The following is a 23,748-nucleotide window of genomic DNA, read 5'->3' as shown; positions in this document are numbered from 1 at the left end:
TAGAAATTTTTTATTATCTACATTGCATTAAAAATAATTTAAATTGAACAACTAATTATCTAAAAATTATTAGAAATTTTTCATATTTAAATCTTATAACATATATTTTATTCTAAAAATATTCTAAAACATTTTTTAGCCTTTTTTTGCAAGGATTAAAATATTATAATATTATATAAGCATTTAATAAAGAAATATATATATTAAAAATAATTCGAAAAAAAAGACATCAAATTTGTAAATATAGCAATACATATAAAATTCATTTCAATTTTTATTATAATTCATATTAATTTATTATTATTTATAGAATGAAACATGAATTATAAAATTATATAGCAAAATAAAATAAAATTTTTATGTTAATTTCTGCTAAGCATTTCTGTAATATATTTTTCGAAATAATTTATGTTAAGTTGCATTTATTAAAAAATGTATAAGAATGTATTCTTCAAGATTCTCGAATATTTTAAATTTTAAATTTTTACATTTTACGTTTTTTACATTTACATAAATATTTTTTAATTTAAAATAATTCAAATAAAATTTATTATTCATAAATTTTTAAATTTACATTAGTATCACAATTTTTTTATTAATTTAAAGTTTAAAAAAATGTATAATAAAAATAAAAAAATTAATCTTCATCAATTAACAAATGAAGATCAAATTACATTATGTAATAAAAAATGTAAAAAACACAATGTATGTCATGGTACAAAATAATTTAATTTGTTTATATATTTATAATTTATAGTTAAATAAAGAGCTGTATAATCTGTGAATAGAAGATATAAAAACATGTTTTATATAGAATAATTATTTGCTTTGTAGATAAATGTAAATGTAAACACAAGTTATTGTACAAATAAGAATGTAAACAATATAAAAATTGTAAAATGTCAAATATCGTAATTAAATAAATATTGTGTACAAATAAAAATATTTGAAAGATCATATAGATTTTATTTATTTCATAATACAAATTTACATATTAAACAATATATTTAAATATTTTTACAGTTTGTTGATTGTTTATTATAAATATTATCAATTTAATCACATTTAAAAATTATTAATACTTTTATCTTGTATATAATTTAAAATAATTTGTACATTTTTAATATAATCATTTGATGAATTGTTTTCAGTAATCTACAAAATAGAAAAACTATATATAGTAATTTAAATTGTTTTATTTTTTTTAAAATATATATATATATATATATATGTATATTATTTTACCATCAAATCTTTAATATCAAATGTTGCATCTGAAATAATTCTTGTTATTTTTGAATTAAAAATACTAAGACATTTTATCCAAACAATATCACTATTATAATCTGCAACATCTTTGTATAATTTTATACAATATGCCTATGAATATAAAGTAATTAATTAATATAAATAAATTGAAGAGAATAATATACTTAAAAATATTTTTTAGTTTGATATTTACTTGTAATGTCGGATTTTGATGTTTATTAAGATATGGTTCTGCAATGCTTAAAATATTTAATGTTTCTCGCTCATGAAGACATAAATTTTTTGTTATTTGACCTAAACTAGAGAGTAGTTCTCTTTGCAATTTATAAATTTGGGTAAATTTATAAATACTATCAGAACTTTTATTGTAGCTCTCTTTAGACGAGTCGCATAAAAATTTCGAAAGTGCAGGTAATACTTGCCTAAAAATAATCATTTTAATTATAATAACATAAAAAAGATATAAAATATAAATCACATACTTAAGAGTTCTAGATCGTATAAAATCTTTTGAAACATATGAAAGCATATTTAATAATTGCCATGCTCGATTGATTATTAATATATTTTCATCATAGAATCTATCTACTAATGGATGCCAAAGTAAATGCACAATAGGTAATAGCTGATTTTCCCAATTTGCTAAAATTTCAAGACCCTTTTGTAATGTTAACATTGCAATTAATGACTTTTGTATTTCTTTAGATGGTAAAAAATGTAAACAATGTTTCATTATATCTTCAATCATTTTAATATAAGATGGCATATTTTTATCTTTTCCTATAATTTTTATATATATTATTTATAAAAAAAATTTTTTTATCGTTAATTTTAATATAATATATATTTACCTTCTTGTTCCATAAAATTTGTTTCATATTCGTTTTCTTTTATATTTTCTTGTAATTTTTCTTTTTCTTCCTTTTTCGTTTCTTTAAATTCACAAGATTGTTCTATGTTATCTATATCTTCATCAACTTTTTTTGCTTCATAATATTCTAAGAAAGATTGAATAATTTTGGATGATTCATTTTTAGTATCTATATTTAACTCGGATATTATTGCATGTTTAGAACTTGCTAAATTTTTTATACATATTGTAAATGTATAAAAAACTTTTAAAAAAGCATAAGAGTTTTTTTTTTGAAAACTATTATTTAATTGTAATATTACATCTTCAACAATTTCTTTTAAACAAGGTAACACATCCATTGTGCTATATTTCATGATAACTTCAATAACATCAAGTACATCAGGATTGCGTTCTACTCTACGTAATTTTATACTAATGTGATATGACAAATAATCAATATTTGCACGTAAAAGATCTCCTATTGTATTGTTTTGTTGAGACTTTGCAATTTGTTCAAGAGTTTGGGTTCCAACAAAGCTGATTAAGCTATGTGCACTACCTGGAAATATATATAAAAAGTTCTTTTATATAAATAATTTATTACTTATTATATTATTTATTATAAAAAATCATAATCACCTGCTCTTTCTATAACGAGGTACAATGTTTTAAGAAGAAATTTATCATAATTGTATTTTAAATTTTGAGCTATTAATCCTAAACCTTCTAGTAATAAACAACATTGTATTACATTATTCTGTGCAACTCGTAGAGGTGTATCATCATTAATTTCAATAATTGGATACCAAAATTCAGGATTTATGTAGAATTCCACAACTTCTTTATAAAGTGGTAAAATTGATGAATCTTTAACAGGTACTAAAATATTTAATAATTAAAAATATGTTAATTTATTTTTAAGCAGAAAATCATTTAATGTACCATATATTATCCAATTCAGTAATAAAATTAATTCTTTCCTATATTGTGGAACATTGAACATGAGGCTAAAAATGTTGTCTATTAAAATTCGAAGATCTCCAAATTCACCTAAATATTTACATATTGTAATAAACTTAAGTTCACATGCATTAGTTTGAATAAATTTAAATCGTTTCCATAAATTTGATCCATATGAATATGTTGGATCATCAAGATCTTTAACATTTATTGCTTGCAAAAGAGAGACATTAGTACAATCTATTTCAGATACATATATAAGAGACAATATTAATCTATGAATATGAGATGCTGACATCATTATATGGGGCAATCTTTGCTCTCCAAGAAGTTTTAAATAACCAGCAATTTGATTTAAACAAGCTAATTGATCATTATCATCTGAAAAATAAAAAAATAATTTATTTAATTCAAAAATGAAATTTAATAAATTTAATATCTTTAAAAAATATAAAATATGAAAAAAATTATACCGGATTTCCTGATAATTCTAGGTAACTTTGTAAGCAGATTATAGAAATTGTCTTCTAATAATTCTATTAAAGATTTCATATTTTTATTTTGCATAAAATTTGTATTAATTATGCTTAATGTTTTTTCAGCTTTTTTACTAACTACAGCAAATTCATCTTCAGATAATGATATTAAATAATCTATTAATAACATAATATTTGGTTTCATATTTCTGTTAAAACAAATTTATGCAATTTTTTTTTTAAAAGTTTTTATTAAATAAAATGAGAATAAAGTAATATCTCACCTAGGGCATGATGTGAGTATTAAATGAATATTTTCTACAAATTCTTTTCTAACTTTATAATGAGAATGTCTTTTTAATATATCTAATTGTTGAATAAGTATATTAAGTTTTGTTGCAGAAGCATTAAACCATTCTTTGTTTCTTGTTGTACTTTTAAGATGTTTTTCTAAATCATCGCAATCTTTCAATTTTGGAAAATATTCTATTGGATTAATATTCTTTTCATTGTTCATTTTTATCAGATCATTTAATGATGGTATCTCATCTTCTTGTATCTTATCTTTCATTACAAGTGATACTATTCTGCCCCAAGCTCTTAATGCCATCTAATTTAAATAAAATAAAATATAAATAAAATCAAATAATAAATATTAGAAATCATAAATTATTTTATTACTTTTGTAAGTTTATATCCTTGTGTTTCATTTCCTATAACTATTTCTTGTAAACCACAAATAATACCAGGTAAAAAAAACATAATAATATCAGCTACTTGATTTTGCCATATAGCATCACATTTATTTGATTTATCATCAACTTGACATAATGTCATTATTGTTTCAACAGCTTTTAATCTAAAAATTAAAAATAATCATATATTAATGAAATTATTAAAAAGAAAAAATATTTTTATATATTTTTAATATTTACTTAAGATGTTTTGATTTTTCAATTCTTCCTATTGTTATTGATAATAATAATCCTTGGCCTATCTTAGAAGCATTTTGTCTAACATATATAATTTCTAAAACATCTGTGAAACAAGAATTTATCAAAATCTTAAGGCATGAAAGTACTGCTTCTTTAAGTTCTTCATGTTCTTTGATCACTATAAAAACCAGATATAAAATTATATTTATATTAACTTAAATTTAACATCAATTATTAAAATTATTTATTAAAATAAATGAAATTATTATGAAATATAAATAATAAATCTAAAATCTATTTAGAAAATAATTAAATAAATTTAATTATATATATTTACCCATGGTTGGTTGTGTTTTGTCATAAATTTGTATTAAAAGACATGAATATAATTCATTGAAATATTTAACTTTTGATATCTTTGCTTTTAATATTATTATCTGTACTGTTTTTATTAATTCTTCTTTTATATTTTTACTACAGAATTATAAATATGAAAATCATCAATTATATAATTGATTAATTTTATAATAATGTTAATTTTTATTTTATAAAATATAAAATAAATTACCTTAATTTATCATTTGATAAGTGTATAATAAAGGGAAATATAATATATTCAAATAAATCAGTAATAACTTTATCAGAAATCTTTGGCAAAATATTAGCAATTTCACAAGCAGTTTTTACGTTTGGATTTTTCATTAAAGAATCACAAAGTGGTTTTAATGTAATAAATGCTTCTTCTATTTGAAGACGTTCCATTTTATATTTAAGTTTAGAAAGATTAAAATCACAATTCAAATCAACAATATCGATATATACTCATGTTTGAATATTATTATGCGAACAAAATTGAATTATATTAATATTCATTCACACAAATGTAAATATTTATATATAATGTTTAAAATAGCAGTTTATATAGTATTAATTTGAAATCTATTATTCTTAAATTATTTTTAAATATAATCATACATATTACACATATTTGAAATATATAAAATTTTATTATTTTGTTATTAATAAATATTTTTTGGAAATTATAATATAATATTTAAAATATATTTAAAAAATTAATTATAAATTTTAATAAAATTGATAATATAATTAAAATTTATAGAAAAAGCACAGATTAAATATGGAATAGATTTATTATTCGATATATTTTTGTATGATATTATTGTATAGTAACTTAATATAGTTTCGTGGTAACCGTGGATCTATATCTGCTTTATTCAGATAAAGCAGTTTGGATAATTCGTTTGTATTTATCTTTGAGTGATAATCATTTAATTTTCAAGAAAAGTTTAGTGAAAAATATTGTTATGTATGTTAATACGCTAAATATTTACAATGTAATTAATCCACAATTAAATAAAGAAAAGAAATGTACAAATTAAATATTTTATTGTTTTTTTACTATTTTGCAATTGTTTTTGCTGTAAGTATTATTAAATTTATTTTTATTATAATTTATTTGTCCATCATCTTATTTATAATGTAAAAAATATTTTAAATCTAATGAATTATATATTTATTTGTAATTAATATATTTACTTGTTATGATATAATTTAAATTATTATTATATATATATATTTTTTATACAGAATACATCAGCAGTGAATGATAATTTTTGCATAATTCATGAACCTGTTTTGAGTCTTTTTTCTTATAACTTTACAAACCTTATAAGTTCTACAAAAGATGTTATTTTAAATTTCCTTAATATAACTATACGATTACAACTATGCTCTCCATTAAAAGAAAAATGCAATGGAAAAGATGGATATGGAGTTTGTTTATTAAAAAACAAAGAAGAAAAAGGAATAGGTTCTAATTTTATATATATATATCTAATATATTAAAATTACATTAGTATTTTATCTTTCAAAAATAATTTTGTTTTATTATTTTAGGAAAAATGCCTCCAACAGTAAACATAACTCAGGGGAGAATATCATTTATATTCACAGGTGATGATTGTACATCTAAAGTAAAATATATTGTAAATATTATTATGAAATGTGATTATAAAGCTGAAAATTCTTATCCTGAAATATTTCCTGATGTATGTATGCATTAAGATTTTTATTTAACCTTTAATAATAATTATTTTTATTTTATTATATTATTTGTTATTATGTTAATATAATTTTTATTATGTTAATATATTATAAAATAAATAAAATTTAAATAGTACAATATATTTTTTAAAATAAAATGAATCTTTATTTTATTTTATTATCAATATTTTAGACATTAAATACATGTAATATATTCATGATATGGAAAACTCATCTTGCTTGTGGACCTCGAATTAAAAAAAATTGTACAGTAATAAATAATGGTTTGCACTATGATCTATCACCTTTAACAACTTATTCAAAAAATTATATTATTTTAATGGATAATAAAACATCTTCAAAAATTATATTAAATGTTTGTCATTCTGTAATATTTGAATATAATGCTCTATGCCAATCAACTTCAGGAGCCTGTTTATTACAAAATTTATCACAAATTGGGTATAAATTATTTTTTTTTAAATAAAAATTATATTTGTAATAATTAGCATGATTAAAATAGGAAATTGATAAACATGTAGATATTATTAACAATAATAATATTTTATTATAGATATGTAAACTTAGGTGATGTTCAGTCTCCAACTATAACAGATGGAAAACTTATGCTTGAATATCAAGATGGGGATTTGTGTAAAGTGAAAAATATTACAATACCACATATTAAAACTACTATTTCTTTTATATGCGATTTTGAAGCTATGGTAATCACTATGCATATTATTTATTTTTATTTAATTTTATTTTATTTATTTTTTTATAAATTGTTATTTGATGTCGATTAGGATACATTTCCAGAATATATTGGAGGTAGTGAAGAATGTCATTATCAAATAATATGGAAAACTAGAGCAGCTTGCAGTATAGAATTTCTACGTAATAGTAGTATAGCTACTGCTGGGAAATGTACAGTGAATAATCCTCTTACAAATTTTACGTATGATTTGAGAAAATATTTCAATTATGCATTATTAAAGACAATATTCTAAGAATAAAGTTTTATTAATTATAGTAAATATTTTATTTCAGATATGATTTGCGGTCTTTAATGAATAAAAATTTTTCAATAACAAAGAATGACATACAATATAAATTTAAAATATGTGAATCACTTGTAGATAATTCATGTGTAACAGGAACAGGTTATTTAATTATTTTATATTTAATTAATTTCTTTAATATAATTGTACTATAAATATATCTTTTATTTTTATATTTAGGAATTTGTCTTTCTAATAAAAATAAATCTATGGAAATATCTATGGGGAAAGCTAATACAAATTTAATATGGGAAGAAGGTGGACCATATTTAAATTACACAGATGGAGATTTATGTGAAAATGGACGACGACGTTATACAATTATTGCATTTTTTTGTGGGCCAGAAGGATCTCCAAATAAACCACTTATTATGGAACAAAATACATGCCAATTAATTATACATTGGAATACTAATTTAGTTTGTGAGCAAAGGGTTAGAATATTATTTTTATATTTTTATATCTTTTTTTTATAGTTGTTATGAGTATTTTGAATATTATTAATTTATTTATTATATTTGTTACTATTATATATATTATATATATAATTTACATTGTTCAGATAAAATGTGCTACAGATGACAATGAAATAAATTTAAGTTCATTAATAAAATCTACTGATAATTATATTATAAAAGTAAATAAAACTGAATTTCATATAAATATATGTAGACCACTAGTTCCTATATCTGGTTTAACATGTATACATGGCAGTGCAATTTGCAAAACTTCAATAAATTCAAATAATGAATATGTAAATGAAACTGTAAGTAAATATTATTATATATATATATATATATTTAAATTAATTTTATTTTTTTTAATTTAACAAAATTATTATCAATATTTAAATTTTTCTGAATGTAATTATATGTACATATATTTATAATTATAATAACATTTTACAGTGATAGATAATATATGTAATATTTATTTAAATTAATTTGCTTTTGATGAAATGAAATAATTATAAAAAAAATATTTGTATTTGTTGATAGAGTTTAGGATTGTCAAAAGAAAGCCCTATGTTAAATAAAAATCATGAAACTGTATTACATTACGTCGGTGGATCAATATGTCCTGAAAATTCAAAAAAATTAATTTCTTCAAATTTTACATTTCCATGTTATAATAATGATAAGGTAATCAATCAATATTTATTAGATTATAAAAAAATATTGAAAAATGATTTTAAAGAAAAATATTGTAATTGTGTAATTATTTTGAAATTCGTTTTTTAGGGACTTCCAGAATTTAAGAAATATGAAGATTGTACTTACATTTTTGAATGGAAAACAAGTATAACATGTGGAGCTGCAATGGGAAATTGGATCTCCCCTTGCATTGTAAAAGATCAACTATTTTCACATGAATGCAATTTATCTTTATTACATAAAAATGAAAAAGTATATTATGTAAGTTTATTAAAAATTTTCTAGTAATTTTTTTATAAATTAATTTTTAATACTTTAAAAATGAAACCATAATAATAAAGAAATCATTTAAATTGTAAATAATCATTAATATTATAAATTAAATTATAATTTAAATAATATATCGATATAAACTAATAATGTAATATATGTACAATTTTTTAAAATTGTTTTGGATATAAATTTATAGGTAAAAAATAAACAAGGAAAAGAATATAGTATAAATATATGCGGCGGGGAAAAAGTCTGTGATAGTTCTGCTGTATGTCAAGGAAATAATAAATATGGATCATTAGCAAATGTAATTTTTGATTATGGCAGAAATGTTATAAAACTTCAATACTCTAATGGTAGTAAATGCGTAAATGGTAAGTACACGATATTTTTATTAAATAAATTATGAATCAGATTCATGTTATTATATTATCTTCATTTATTTTTAATTAGGTTTTTATACATCTGAAGTATGGTTTATATGTAACAAATCTATAGGAATTGGCACACCAAAATTATTGTGGGTAAGTAATTTTTATTTCAATAAAATCAATAGTTTCATTCATTTATTATGTTTATTGTTACTGCTTGAATATATACATCATAAAAAGAAATTATATATAATGTTATTAATTTTATATAATGAATAAAAAAAATAATCCAATATTCGTATAATTAAAATTTCTTAAATCTATATTCTTTGTATTTTTAAATTTTTTTTTAATTTTGTATGAGAAAGAAAAAGAAAGATTAACTATAAAGATTAAATGAAAAGGAAAAGGTAATTTTAATTATGTATGTAGTTTTATATAAAAAATTATTTAAATTATATCATTTTTAAATATATTTATGAAAAATTATATTAATATTTATTTCAGGTACTCATTTAGTAATAATTATATTAATATTATATAATAAAAATTCATTAAGTCATTAATAAATTTACAATTTGTAACGAGATTCATTATTTATTTTTATTATCAAAAATTTCAATTAGTATCAGTTAGTATTATAGTTCTTTATTGAAATATGAACAATTTATTTATTATTTCTTGATAACCAAAAAATTATTGTGCTCATAAAATTGAGCAAACAAAATATGAATAATGAATATTTAAAATATAATATATATATATATATATATATTCATATGTCATTCTAAATTTCCATAGAAAATTAATATAAATGGTAATAAAAATTGATTTATGTTCCTATTAAGTTTGATTTTATATATGTATAAATTAAATCTCCTATGTCGTTTATGCAATATGATTTTGAATCTTATAAATACTAAATACAATGATTATTTATAAATATTAAATGAAAATTAATATTATAATTTTTATGCATAACTAATGAATATGTATATATAAAATACAAATTGTAATTTAAATGATATACATAAAAAAATTTTATCTTAAAAATAATTTTAAAAATATCTAATGAATATTAATTTTTTGCTTATATGATAATTATCTATTTCAATAATAATAATAAGAACACATTAGAAGTAAAATCTATTCAAAATGTAAAAATTCTTATAAAAATACTTATTTACAATAATCTCTATCTTTTAAAATTAACAATAAGTTTGTTCAGTCAGTAAATATAATTTGTCTTTAACATCTACTTATATTGATATTTAGAAATTCACAAAACAAATTTATAAGTCTGTAAATGAAATAATTAATAATAATGATACAGAATTTTGAATTATTATCAATATTCATTCATATAGAAAATTGCATAATAAAAATTTCTCAGTTAAAGTTATCTAAACAAATTAATTAATTTGCAATTTAATCAACTAAAATATTTTTTATAATTTTAATATATCCAAAATGACTTATAAATGTTTGTGCATTATATTATTTAGCATGAATATTTATTTAAAAAAATTATTAATATATTCATTATCACCATTAAATAAATATAATAAATATTCGCCATGAGACTCTGTATAAAAGTAATAGTTTTCCATTCTTTGATCATATAAATAGAAATATTTACTTTGAATATCTTGATCATAGGTACATATTCAATTTGTTTATTATTTTATTATATAAATTGCAAAATGAATGAATTGTAACAATTGGTTTTTATATGATAATGAATGTATTAATTTCGAATGAACTTAATAAAATTATAAATAAATTCATTTTTTAATGTAAAATGAGTACTTCAAAACTTGTTTAAACAAAACATTCTTCAAATGTTTCGTATATTATATATATATATACATATATATATATATAATGATCTTGTCATACGGTAGTACATTGTACTTTATTAACCAAATTATGTTTTACTAATTCTTCCTTTGAAAGAATAAGTTTGGTGTTGCAATCTGATGAAGAAAGATTTTGAGAATTCTCTTTATTATCACTGTCGTTCTTATCACATATAAATATTTTAAGAGTATCTGTCGGCGGAGTGCTTGTTGCAGGGGATGTTTCAGAAGTGTCAATTGGATAAATTAACTCTTTCTTCTCGCCTTTAATTTGTATACATGGTTGATGTTTTTGAAAAATTTTTTTTCTTATAGCATTCTTTGTAAATTCAGCATGTGGTAACGCATATCGTAATTTGTCCCAAAACCAAGGATCACCCCATTTTACATATGTATTCATGCTCATATATGCCTTGAGTTCTGGATCTAAATTATTAATGGGACCAATTTCATCATATAAAATTAAAATAACTTTTGATCTACGTTCACTGAGTGCTTGACAATGTGCCACTCTAAATTCCATTCGTCCCCAAACACTTTCCAAGAAATTGGGTGATAAAACTACTATCGTTCGCCTGGATTCTTCAACAGAACGCGCAATTTGTGTTGGTATCCATTCTCCAGCTAGCCAATCACGAAAATGCAGACACAATTTGAATGGTTTAGGTCCATTTTCTAACTTTGGAACTAGCTCATTCACAACAAAATCTTCATCTTTATGTGAATAACTTATAAATGCATCATACAATTTATCTTTGTCTAATTCATCTTCTGTTATTAACCATAAGCAAAATTGATGTGCATACAGCCAAACTTTAATTTCTCGTTGATATCTATAATAAATTGCTGCTAGCAGACCAATTATCATACCTGAGACAGCTAAAGAAAAACTTAATGATATAATTAACGCAGTGTAAGTAGGACAGAAATCTGCTGCTGTCATTTTTATCATCGAAATATCCATATCTTTGCAAGTAATTAGGGAAGAATTACGAATATCTGAAATTTTCGTTTGTATAAAGCTAAGTAAATCTCTTGTATCACAATCGCATATCCATGGATTTCCATGCAATGTTAACGACGAACTATTGTTTAGCAATTGTAAAACATTTGGTTCTAATTTACTGATATTATTGTTGTGTAACTCCAACTGAAAAATATAAAATTAATTGATATTTAGATTTTGTTTAGAATATGTTCAATTTTATACATTATACAAAATAATCTTAATCATATAAATGATAAATAGAATATGTTGAAAATAAAAGGTATGATAAAAAACTATGAAAGAAGAAAATTTCTAAAGATAAAGAATTATATTTTATTTACCTCTATGTTCGATTGTAATCCATCCACAGATATCTCATGAATATCATTGTTTGATAATAGCAACTTGGATATCTGTATGTTATCTAAACCAATTTCTGTCAAAGATGGCATTTCGCTTAATTTATTATCCGTAAAATCTATCACAAGTTTATAATTTAATAATGTTTCGATATTTTGTGGTACGCTCGTCAAATTTTTTTGCGAACAATTTATCGTGAATTCTCTATTACTTTGTTGCGAATAACATGTGCACTCATTAGGACAAGGATTTGATATTTGACAGATAAATTTCTTTGATTCTAATTTTACTATTTCTTTGCCTTTAAACATTTGTGGATTTTGACATGTCAAACACCCTGGCACGATGTGAAAATATCTGTAAACGTTAGGATCCAATTTTCCTTCCAAATAAAGAAGAAAATCAAATATGTCACAGTCACATTCGATAGGATTATTCTCAATATATATCATTACATTCCGAGAATCTTGTTGGAATCTTGCAATTTCCTTAGCTTCACTCAAGTTTATATGTTTTATTTTATTATTTGTGAGATTCACTTCAATTGAATTTGATACAAATTGTAAATCTCGGATCTGAAATGAATATTTGTATAAAGCATTAATTAACAAAATAATTTAGATATTAATTTTAATTAAATTTTGAAAATAAAAATTTAAAAAATATTTTATTAAGATTTATTATATATATATATATATATATATATAGTTATATGTACAATTTTATTTCTTTAATAAAAAAGAAAAATAATTTTATAAATAATATAAATATATAATATAATAATATATAAAAAATAATATTTTTATTATCTTACTGATATTTCTTGTATCTGATTAAATTGAAGATTTAATTTCTTCAGCTTTACATGAGTTACAAGCCAATCACCAAATATGTCCGAAATATTATTTTTATCCAGATACAATTCTTCTAGAGATGAACAACTTTGAAAAGGTGATCTTCTTCCATATTCATCAATATAGCTATTTATCGAAGTATTGAATGTAAGTTGGTTGTTAGAAAATTTTGCAATGCGTAGCTTGGTTAAGAAATTGAAACTTGTTTCTTCTATAATTTTTAATTGATTCTTTTCCATATTTAAATTTTGAAGTGATATTAAATCACTAAAAAGATGTCTGAAATATCAAAAATAAATAAAACTTGTAGTCCTAAAGTTTTAAAATGTTTTTTTATGAATTTAGAGAACAATTTTATAAAAAAATTTTTTAAAATTATTTTTTTTATCAAGTTATAATTATAAAATTGTATTGATATATATAATATTATATAACATTATGACAAAAATTAAAAAAAAAAGAAAAATTAAAAATTATCCATTATAAAATAATCTAAAAAACAATTTATTAAGAATGATACTATCAAAATAAATAGGTTTAAAAATAAATTCATTGAAGTATAACTATAAATTTTTTCATAGATTAAAATTATAATTATTGAATTGTAATATTAATATTTTAAGAGTATAATTTAATGGTTATTGCTTTTGTTATTTTTATTTTTTTTTTACATAAAATATTTTTCAATAATTTATTATTATTTTATTTACTGTTACTAACATTAAACTTACCGAGATATTGAAATAAGATTATTGTGAGACAAATCTAATATAATCAATTTCTTCAATGGTGAGAAGATTTTGTCAGGCAATGATGTCAATTTGTTATTATTAATTATTAATTTTGTTAAATTCGTCAAATTCGTAAAAAGATATTCAGGAAGAAACTCAAGATTATTGAAAGATAAATCGATGATCTCAAGCGATATGGAATCATGAAATAGATCAGGCAATTCTATCAAACCATTATTATTTAACTCTATCTCTTTTAGATTCTTCAAATTCGCAAACAATCCATTCGGTAATGTTTTCATGCTTATTCTATTATTAGATAATTTTACTTTGTTTAATTTAACATTGTGCTGTAGTAGACCTTCTGGTAACGAGGAAAAGTTATTCCAGGCCAAATGTAATAATTTTAAATTTACCAATTTTGCGAAAATATCATTAGGCAAAGTATTTAAATGATTGCTGCTCACGTCCAAGGAATTTAATGACACAAGATTGTCAAATATATTCGATTTGAACTCTGTGAACTTATTCCCCCACATATTTAACATTTTTAATTCTTTTAATGGTTTGAATGTGTTCACGTCTATTTCCTTCAACTTATTATCACCAAGTTCAAGTATTTCTAAATTGGGTATGTAATTGAAAATTTCAGATAATGTATAAATATTGTTTTGGCGTAAATTGAGATTCTTCAATCGTGGTATATCCGCGAAAATATCATTGCTAAAATTGGTCAAGTTATTACACGTCAGGCTTAGATATTCTAAATTTGGAAAACCTTGTAGATGCTTTCTATTTAGAACAGATAATTTGCCATATGAATGGAATATCAGTTTCTCTATGTTTTGAGCACCGAGTTTATTCGAGATCTCTCTTAAAGTCTGGTTTATTGGTAATTCGCACATCTTGAAATACAATAGAGTTACATTTTCAGGTGGTAACACATTCGTTGGAAAGTCAATCCATTTTGGAAAATTTACACATTCAATCTAGAAAAATAAAGAAATTTTATTTTCTCGATGAATCACGATTATTTTTTCCACGTAAATTGTTATCAAATTAATAGAAAATAAAAATTTCAAATCTTATGTTGAGAAAAATTAAAAAGTATATAATTATACAAGAATTTCGATCTAGTTTAATATGCTTCTATTTTTAAAATAATCAAAATATATATATATATATATATATTTTAATTAACACATTTTTGATATTGATAATTTTACAGATACAAAAATATATATAATAGATATAAATATATTAAAATCTACATATATTAAAATGTATGAGTACTATGTTCATTTTTTCATGATCATTTTTTCATCGAATAGAATAATTTTAAAAAAATAATTTGTACATAGAATCAATTAATTTTTAATCATTAACCCACTCTGATTCAAAGATGATTTAGACATAGACATCTTTTATTTCAAAAATCCAATTTAGGATTGATAATGTCAAATCAAAAATAATTTCAATGATTGCTAATTTATCTTGTTTTAAATGAAACATTTAATAAAATATCATAAATATCATTATATAATAAAACTCCTACATCAATGTAATAAACGATTTTCATATTTTATATATTACCCAAAATCGTGTATTTTTGTACAAAATTTATTTTTATATTTCATCTTTGCTCTTTATTGAAATTTCTCTATCTCTTCGCGACTTAATGATTCATTTATGCTTACCCCAATACGTTCGTTTAGTTTGACTTTCACAACGAAGGCCGAATAACTATCCGTTGGACATTGTATCTCAAAAACTCCTTCAGGACTTAGATAGCAGTTGCAATTTTGCTCCGTTGGACATCGAATTTCCGCGTAACATGTCGCGATAACAATTCCAAAAATGATCCAACATCGAAACGAGGATTCGAACATTTTGTAAAATTTGATACGGAATAACGTACGCTACGAAAAAAGAAATTTAATTTTTATTATAATTATCTTAAATAGATTGGTCGAGAAGAATATAGAAGAGACGAATCGGAAATAGTGGTGCAATGAATAAGACTAATACAGTTACTTCCTTGTGCGGTGATAAGAAAGCTGTATTTTATATCATGGAATAAAATCAAATAGATAAATTGATACGAATCCCTATTTTAATAATATCATCATGAATAATATTTTAGTTTAAAAAATGGAGAAAATATTGAATTACATAATATAATCCAATGAAGAAAATGATATACTTATATACTTCGTATGATTAACATTTTTTATCTTTGTCAAACACAGGAAAAGATTATTAATATGAGTATAGCAAACATTTGATATTAAAAATATCATAAGTACTAAAAAAGGTTAGAAATATTTCATACATAATTTAATCTTTATTTATAACAAAGAAAAAGAAACTTTTATATTTGAATATTTTTATATTACATTTTTTGTACAACCACAAACAATTTTTGTATTATTGTTTTTTTATTGCTATAAAATGCAGTAAATTCATAAGTTTTACAAAATTACCCATTATTTAAAAATACGTATTTTCAAATTTTCGCTGAAATAAATAATTCAAAATATTTATTGATAATTAATTTATTATTTAATTCAATTTTATTTTTATATATTTTTATTTTAATCAGGAAGATTATTTTCAATGCATATCTCATTCTTGGAAAAAAATAAAATATCACAATCGTTAAACAACGTTTTACACAGAAATGCTTTATTTATTTTTATTTTGATTTCAGAAAAGATATTCTATTTATAAAATACTTTTTTTGTAATTGTGTTATCTCAATTATATAAATCATTCTAAAACGTAATTTTTATAAAAATCAATTATTTATTATATATAATTCAATCATTTTTTCGAACTTATAAAAAATTGTATTATTTTTATTATATTTATAACAATTCTCCTTAGACAAATTTTGTTCTTTTGTCAGATCTTCCATGTTATAATTACTATCTTACATCGATAATTTATGACAAATAATTAGGCTTATATTGTTTCGAATTTTTTTTAAAAAAATATTCATTTTTATATTTCGAATATTCGTTCGCACTAAAAATATTTATTTAAAATTTTTTTATTATAGCTTTTATTTTTTAATTAAGTTTTTTTAACGTATTATATATGTATAACGTAATAAATATCTAAATTTAATATAATTCATCCAATTTTCAATTAGTCTTCGCAAATAACATTAAAATTAACGATGTCTTCGTTCCTTGCTAGAGATATATAATAGATCATCTCGATTAGACTTTGGTTATCAATTAAACAATAGTTCAATTAAATTATTCAAAATTAAATGAATTTCATGAATTCAGGGAACATATTGTTACAACTGATTAAGTTATAGAATTTATTATTATTTCTCTTATTTATTTAACTATTTCAAAGTGAACAAAGACAAGTGGAGAATTGTCACCTAATGATCTCGGTGAAAGGAATGGTTGAAAGATTATGCCCATCACGTATCAAATTCTTTGCAACTGTATTCCACGCAACATGTATCCGGGCTAACGACCTGAGTACTTACATACGTGCACTTGCTTAAAACGAGACACGCCTCGTTTTACGAGTCATTGCAAGATGCGTAATGCATACGGGCATGCATGTGAACGAGCATTTGCCAAGGTCGAACGTGATAAGAAGAACGAAAATAATTATTTTGATATTTTTAGCTTCAAAACTGTATTGTAGGTTAAAAAATATATATATTTATGATGTTGTATATAACAATAAATATTTATTGTTTTACTTTTTTTATTGAATTTTCGATGCACAGTTATAATAAAACGCAATATTTACATAACTATAAATACATACTAACAATTGATGAGTAGATAGTTACGTGTAATTAAAGCAGAAAATATACGAAAAAAAAATTTTGTATCTATCATATTGCCGAGGAATCTTCAATTTTAATTAAAATATTTCATTTTAATTGGAAAATTTAATTATTTTATTGTATAAAGAAAACGATAAATAATTTTTTTCTATTTGTCTACTAGCGTATTTGACAATAATAATAAAGTATAAAAATTAATGTATGTATATCCGTATCAGTATTTCTTTAGATATCAAATTTCTATTTCCTACTGATAATAGATAAAAGAATTAATGATTTAATATTTTATCATTTTCTGTAATTGTCTGACATTGCCAGACAATTATCAAAAACTTATTTTGATAATTGATTTTTATACAAAATAAAACATTTGTTTCGTTTATATTTCCTTGAGAATTTTAATCGAAGTTATCTCTTAGAATTTTCGAAACTTTCTATATTTGAAGAATATTATCTAAATCAAATGTATGGTTTTTTTCTTGATTAATAATAATTAAATTTAAAATCAATGATTATTTTAATATTTTAAAATTATTTTTTAAATAATTAAGAAACATTTTGATAATAAAAAATAAAATTTTCATATATAATTTAGAAAATTTTGTTATATTATATCAATATAATTTTTTATTTATTATTTGTTTTATTTATTATCTATATCTTGTTATGATATCGCATGCTGCATTTATTTCATTGATATATTATAAGAATTCTTATATTCATGAAATTCATTTTGCTCGAATATTATGCTTTCTATTGCGTATATTCCTCCCATTTGGTCGGATTAAAACATTGTTATGTAAATGATAAAAAAAAATCAAATCATATACATATGCACATAAATGTAAGATCTATTTCTTTTTAAAATCTAATTCTAATTTAGAATCTTTAGATACAACTATAGATAGATAAAAAAAAAACAATTACAGATCGACATAAAGATGATTCGTATTAATTTCGTGACTTTTCTTGATATTTTTTGATGAAATTTATATATACATATTATATGTATATTTAAGAAAAAAGTCATTAAAATTGTAATAATTAATTTTTTTTACTTGAAAAATATTAAATATTATAGTTAGTATAATATAGTTAATAATATTTTATTAATATCAAAAAATTTAATAAATATATTACTCTGATCATTTTATTAATTTAGAGCTAAAAATCTACGCGATTCTGTTATTGCAGATATCTTCAAGAAAAGAGAATATAACGAAAGCAATGACGTAAAATACTTGGAAATGATACATGATTATTCTTTTACAATGATTATTCTTTTTTTTATGAAATTAATATAACATTTACACAAGATTTTAATAATAAATAATATAGATCGTTTTTAATTTTAATGAAAATTTGAGTTATTTAAAAAATTATTATGTTGAAAATTTAAAATAGATACATAGGATATTTTTAGGAACATAAGACTAATTAGTACATTAGTACATTTTGAAACGATAAATAAAATTTGTTAATAATGGCTATTCAAATGGAAATATCGATACATGTGATTTTTAGATTTTCTTAATGGCATAACTTTCCGAGTTTTAAGTATTGTGATGATCGATAAAATATTTTTGAAACTTAATATTGTATATACACTTAGTATTCATTAAGTTTGAATATGGCAAAAAATATTACGAAAAATTGCGAAAAGATTCCTATTTATGATTCGATATGTTTTTATTATTAAAAATCATATCAAATTCGAAGATATCTGATACGTAGGACTATAAATTAAATATTTCGTTATTTTACGCAAGTTATAACACTATAAAAAATATATTTACATAACCATGATCATCGAAAGATTTGAAATCAAATTTTTGGCTTATTGATACGTTACATAATGCGATTATAGATTATAAGTAGGATAATTATACGGTGTTTGAACTCGTTCATATCTCTAATAATGAAGATATTAACTGACAAATTCCGTGTCGTTTTATTATTTCAAAAAATTAATTTTTTTTCAAATATATTAATATTTTAATGTTTATATTTGATAATATTATATTTAATAATGATTTATTAGTGATATAATAACATAATTTTGGAAAAGAAACTATTTCTAATATTTTTTGTTTAAAAATTTAAAAAATCAAATACTTATGAAAAAAAATCTTAGAAATAAAATATCTAATAAGGATAAATAAAATTTATTTTTTCAATCGATTTTGAATTATAGTCGTAATCCATCAATCTTTGAATTAATAACTTCGATAATTTTCAAGGAAGGAACTAATCAAAACTAATTCAAATCAAATCTATTAAATAGAGATGCGAATCGTCAATCTTATTGCACATTTGTGACGTACACAGGTGATAGAGGTACATGTTGATTTAGCTATATATCAAGGACAATTTACATTCTCTTTTATTTCTTACTATGTGAAATTCGTTGAAGTTTGCTATGTTTATTTATATACTGAAAGAAAGAATAATATTTTATTAATATTAAGTGAAAGAATAAAAAATGAATATCGATTTTTTAATCTTTAAATAGAATATTAACATGCTACATATATTTAACGTATAGATTGAATTTATTTATTCTATAGAAAAAATGATGTTATTTATTGATGAGATATTTTAATTAAACATAATATTCATTATTATATAAGTACTGATAATGATACTACATTGATCTAGTAATTTTTGAATTTCTTTTAATGTCTTAGTTGCAAAAAATATTATCATATATTATGATATAAATAATTATAAATTTTTTCTGAAGAATTAAGATTCATTACTATTTATTAAATATTAAATATTCATTGGATATATTTAATTAGAGAATATAAAAAAAATATTGAAATTATGATTAAAAAGAAATTCTGCTTTTAAACACAAAATTTAAATCATTTTGAATATGAAAATAATACATTATAATAACAAATATTAAAATGTGATTCAAATATATATAAATATTGTTTTTTTAATTAAAATAAAAATTATGCATTTTTCCTACAATCACTCTTAATTATTTAAATTAATGGCATTTGTAATAATTTGTTACGACAATTACACTTTGTTTTTGTACATTGAAAATATATGCAATAAGATTAATTTCTTTTAAGATAATCTATCTTATCTTTTTACTAAAGTTCATAAATGCAAATAAGTCATTTAAAAAACGAAAGAAAAAAAATGAAATGAAAAATTATCGCAATCTCTTTAAATGATACAATTCATAACAAAATATTATTAATTCAGTTTGATGATTTATTAATTACAAGCCATTATAACAATTTATAGATGATAATTAAGATTTTCGTTTTGAGACAATATAATTTATTTAATAATGATAATCTTATTCAATTTGTATATATTTAAATAGTGAAATAATATTTTAAAAATGATATTAAATATATTTATTCATTTTTTTTATTTGTTTTTCTGAAATATAATTTTTATTTAATTTTTATTTAACAAGTGATCAATTGCAAATTAAGTACATAGACAAATTATTAATTTAATTAGTTAAATTCTTAATTATAAATTTATCATAAATTTTGTATATAAAAAAATTATAAATAAAAAATATCATGATAAATATAAATTCCAAATTGATTACTGCATCTTTGCGAAAAATGTGAATATTAACTTTGAATGTACATCAATATAAGAATCAGTTACGTATATATTGTATAGTTTCAGAATAATTTCAAATCTATTTATTTATTTTTATACACGTATGTTTTATATCATATATGTAGTTAATAAATCACAATCTATCAGTAATTATATCTTGTTCAATGTAAAAAACTATTCTTTGAAAAAATTATAGTTAATTAATTCTTATTAAAATAAGAAATAATAAAAAATAAAAATGTTATATCTAATTGTTGAAAAATAAATTATAAAGTGCACTATCATTAAAAAAATATGTATATATATTACATAAATTTTAGTTATTTAATTATATGAATGAAAACTTTTCAATAATAAGAAAAATTATATCAAACTTTCAAAACGAAATATACATATAATATTTGTTTTATTATACGTAGTACATCAACAAAAAATGAATTTCATACAAATAGAAAATCAAAATTTATTAACTTATTAATTTATCATTATATATTTTCCTTAATAATAATATTTTAAAAGATTAAGAATTTTTATCAATCGATCGACATGAAAAGGAAAAGGTATAGTATTACAAAACAAAAGTTAACTATTTCCTGGAAAACCATTTATAGGAAATAAACTTCTAAATCGCGTCACGCTATGGATTAAAAATATAAATTCATAATCAAATATCGTATCTCTATTATTTTATAATCAAAAATAACAAAAAAGACAACAAATAATTTATATTTATTGCAATTAAATGTTTTATGTTTTATACATATAAGTAAAATAATAAAAAATAATTAATTTGTAATTATTTACATATTCCTATTCATATTTTCACGGAAATAATTATTTTTATTCTTTATTTGTATTTAAAATTCGAATATAATGAATTCGCTCACTGACAACAGATCGATACATGTAAATCGATTTTGATAATACGATAATTATATTGTATCGTGTACATAGTATTATTTAATATTATAGATTTATTATTAAAAAATTGTTAAAAAAATTTTTTACCAGATTCAATAGGAAGGATTATTCCTTGCAATCATTCGTTGTCACTATTTGTTTTTTTGCCAGAATTATTCAATCACGTGAACACACTGCGTATTTCACAATCACGATTATTCGATAATAAATTTTGTTTGATTCGATTGTAATAATCAAAACATTATTGTAAATTACAAAGTAAAACTTCTAATTATTTTAAAATTGATAAAAATTCATAGATACAATGTTCACTGAAACGGTTCAACAAAAACTGTCGATTCCTTGTACGCTTGCATGCTACCGTGAGTCTGAACAGAATGACGAAACAAAACCACGTGATCTGCCACGACCACGATCCAATGAGAAAACTGATGGTGGTAGGGTAAACAGTCCGATAAATACTAGTTTACCGCTAAACGTGGTGGGGAAAAGTCCTTTTACGAAATTTTCATGAAAAACATAAAATCCTGATAAACTATTATCATAAATTTATCGAAAAGGAAATAAAAGATAAATCATATTTAATATGCCATATTATATACAAAGAATAACTGTTATAGATATATATATATATATTATAAATATTTACAATTTTAAATTATGTTATTAAGGTTATAAAAAAATGTCTTCGTTGCTTACAGTATTGAATTCGAAGAAAGTGGAATAATTATTTCTAATTTAATTATTTTCTGAAAAATAAATAATTTCTTGATTTTTATTGAAATTTGGGATTTTACATATTTCAATTTATGTTTTAATAAATAATATGTCTCATCAGGAAAAGAAAGTGTATATTTATTATTTTTTTATTATATTATTATTCAGTGGAAAATACACAAATTAGATACGTATTTTTTTCTTAATTCAAAGAATATGTAATCACTATTTGTCAAATCTGACGAAATATATTTATAATATTTTGATAAAATGTGGAATTACCAAAAGGTTATGTCAAATATGCTTATTTAGACATAAAATATATTTTATTTTACATAGTATTTACATTTTTTCAATCTTAAAATATATATTTTTAGGTGTAATTTTAGTTAAAAAATTTTCTTGTGCAGAATAATCTTTTGAATTTTACGTTTCTGGTTTCACCGAACCGTAGTAAATAAATATAAAATAGATCCTAAAGA

The 23,748-nt window shown here is 20.7% G+C and overlaps 3 protein-coding genes across 4 annotated transcripts in view; 1 reads left to right on the top strand and 2 right to left on the bottom strand.

The window, feature by feature from the left end:
* Nucleotides 1-954: 954 nt before the first annotated feature.
* Nucleotides 955-5,670, bottom strand: LOC107995658 (TELO2-interacting protein 1 homolog). Of its 2 annotated transcripts, XM_017053306.3 has the most exons (13): nucleotides 5,062-5,670; nucleotides 4,831-4,967; nucleotides 4,494-4,671; nucleotides 4,240-4,417; nucleotides 3,843-4,168; nucleotides 3,556-3,767; nucleotides 3,065-3,463; nucleotides 2,762-3,001; nucleotides 2,121-2,681; nucleotides 1,752-2,049; nucleotides 1,463-1,691; nucleotides 1,246-1,380; nucleotides 955-1,155 (listed from the first exon to the last, which is right to left on the bottom strand). In XM_017053306.3, exons 1-13 carry the CDS (start codon nucleotides 5,253-5,255, stop codon nucleotides 1,066-1,068), a joined length of 3,177 nt encoding a protein of 1,058 aa, XP_016908795.1. In that variant the 5' UTR covers nucleotides 5,256-5,670; the 3' UTR covers nucleotides 955-1,065. The 2 variants fall into 2 exon arrangements, 1 of the variants encoding a protein (XP_016908795.1); XR_003697141.2 differs by lacking the exons at nucleotides 955-1,155; nucleotides 1,752-2,049.
* A 44-nt stretch (nucleotides 5,671-5,714) lies between these two features.
* Nucleotides 5,715-23,748, top strand: part of LOC107995661 (cation-independent mannose-6-phosphate receptor) — a 24,887-nt gene continuing 6,853 nt past the window's right edge. Inside the window, exons 1-13 of the mRNA XM_017053309.3 lie at nucleotides 5,715-5,934; nucleotides 6,102-6,324; nucleotides 6,411-6,562; nucleotides 6,751-7,019; nucleotides 7,132-7,282; nucleotides 7,364-7,515; nucleotides 7,608-7,720; nucleotides 7,799-8,052; nucleotides 8,181-8,384; nucleotides 8,617-8,760; nucleotides 8,860-9,033; nucleotides 9,242-9,419; nucleotides 9,499-9,569. Of these exons, the coding sequence (XP_016908798.1) occupies nucleotides 5,881-5,934; nucleotides 6,102-6,324; nucleotides 6,411-6,562; nucleotides 6,751-7,019; nucleotides 7,132-7,282; nucleotides 7,364-7,515; nucleotides 7,608-7,720; nucleotides 7,799-8,052; nucleotides 8,181-8,384; nucleotides 8,617-8,760; nucleotides 8,860-9,033; nucleotides 9,242-9,419; nucleotides 9,499-9,569 (2,139 nt within the window). The 5' untranslated portion in view covers nucleotides 5,715-5,880. The remainder of the gene's footprint in view (nucleotides 5,935-6,101; nucleotides 6,325-6,410; nucleotides 6,563-6,750; nucleotides 7,020-7,131; nucleotides 7,283-7,363; nucleotides 7,516-7,607; nucleotides 7,721-7,798; nucleotides 8,053-8,180; nucleotides 8,385-8,616; nucleotides 8,761-8,859; nucleotides 9,034-9,241; nucleotides 9,420-9,498; nucleotides 9,570-23,748) is intronic.
* Nucleotides 9,605-22,964, bottom strand: LOC107995659 (protein toll). The gene is made up of 6 exons (XM_017053307.3): nucleotides 22,637-22,964; nucleotides 15,906-16,127; nucleotides 14,209-15,197; nucleotides 13,438-13,756; nucleotides 12,605-13,198; nucleotides 9,605-12,425 (listed from the first exon to the last, which is right to left on the bottom strand). Exons 2-6 carry the CDS (start codon nucleotides 16,095-16,097, stop codon nucleotides 11,310-11,312), a joined length of 3,210 nt encoding a protein of 1,069 aa, XP_016908796.2. The 5' UTR covers nucleotides 16,098-16,127; nucleotides 22,637-22,964; the 3' UTR covers nucleotides 9,605-11,309.

Source organism: Apis cerana, linkage group LG4 (assembly GCF_029169275.1).
Source record: "Apis cerana isolate GH-2021 linkage group LG4, AcerK_1.0, whole genome shotgun sequence".
In the NCBI taxonomy this organism is placed as follows: Eukaryota; Metazoa; Arthropoda; class Insecta; order Hymenoptera; family Apidae; genus Apis; species Apis cerana.
Note: the sequence above shows the minus strand (reverse complement) of the source record. Positions and strands in the feature narration are given on the sequence as shown.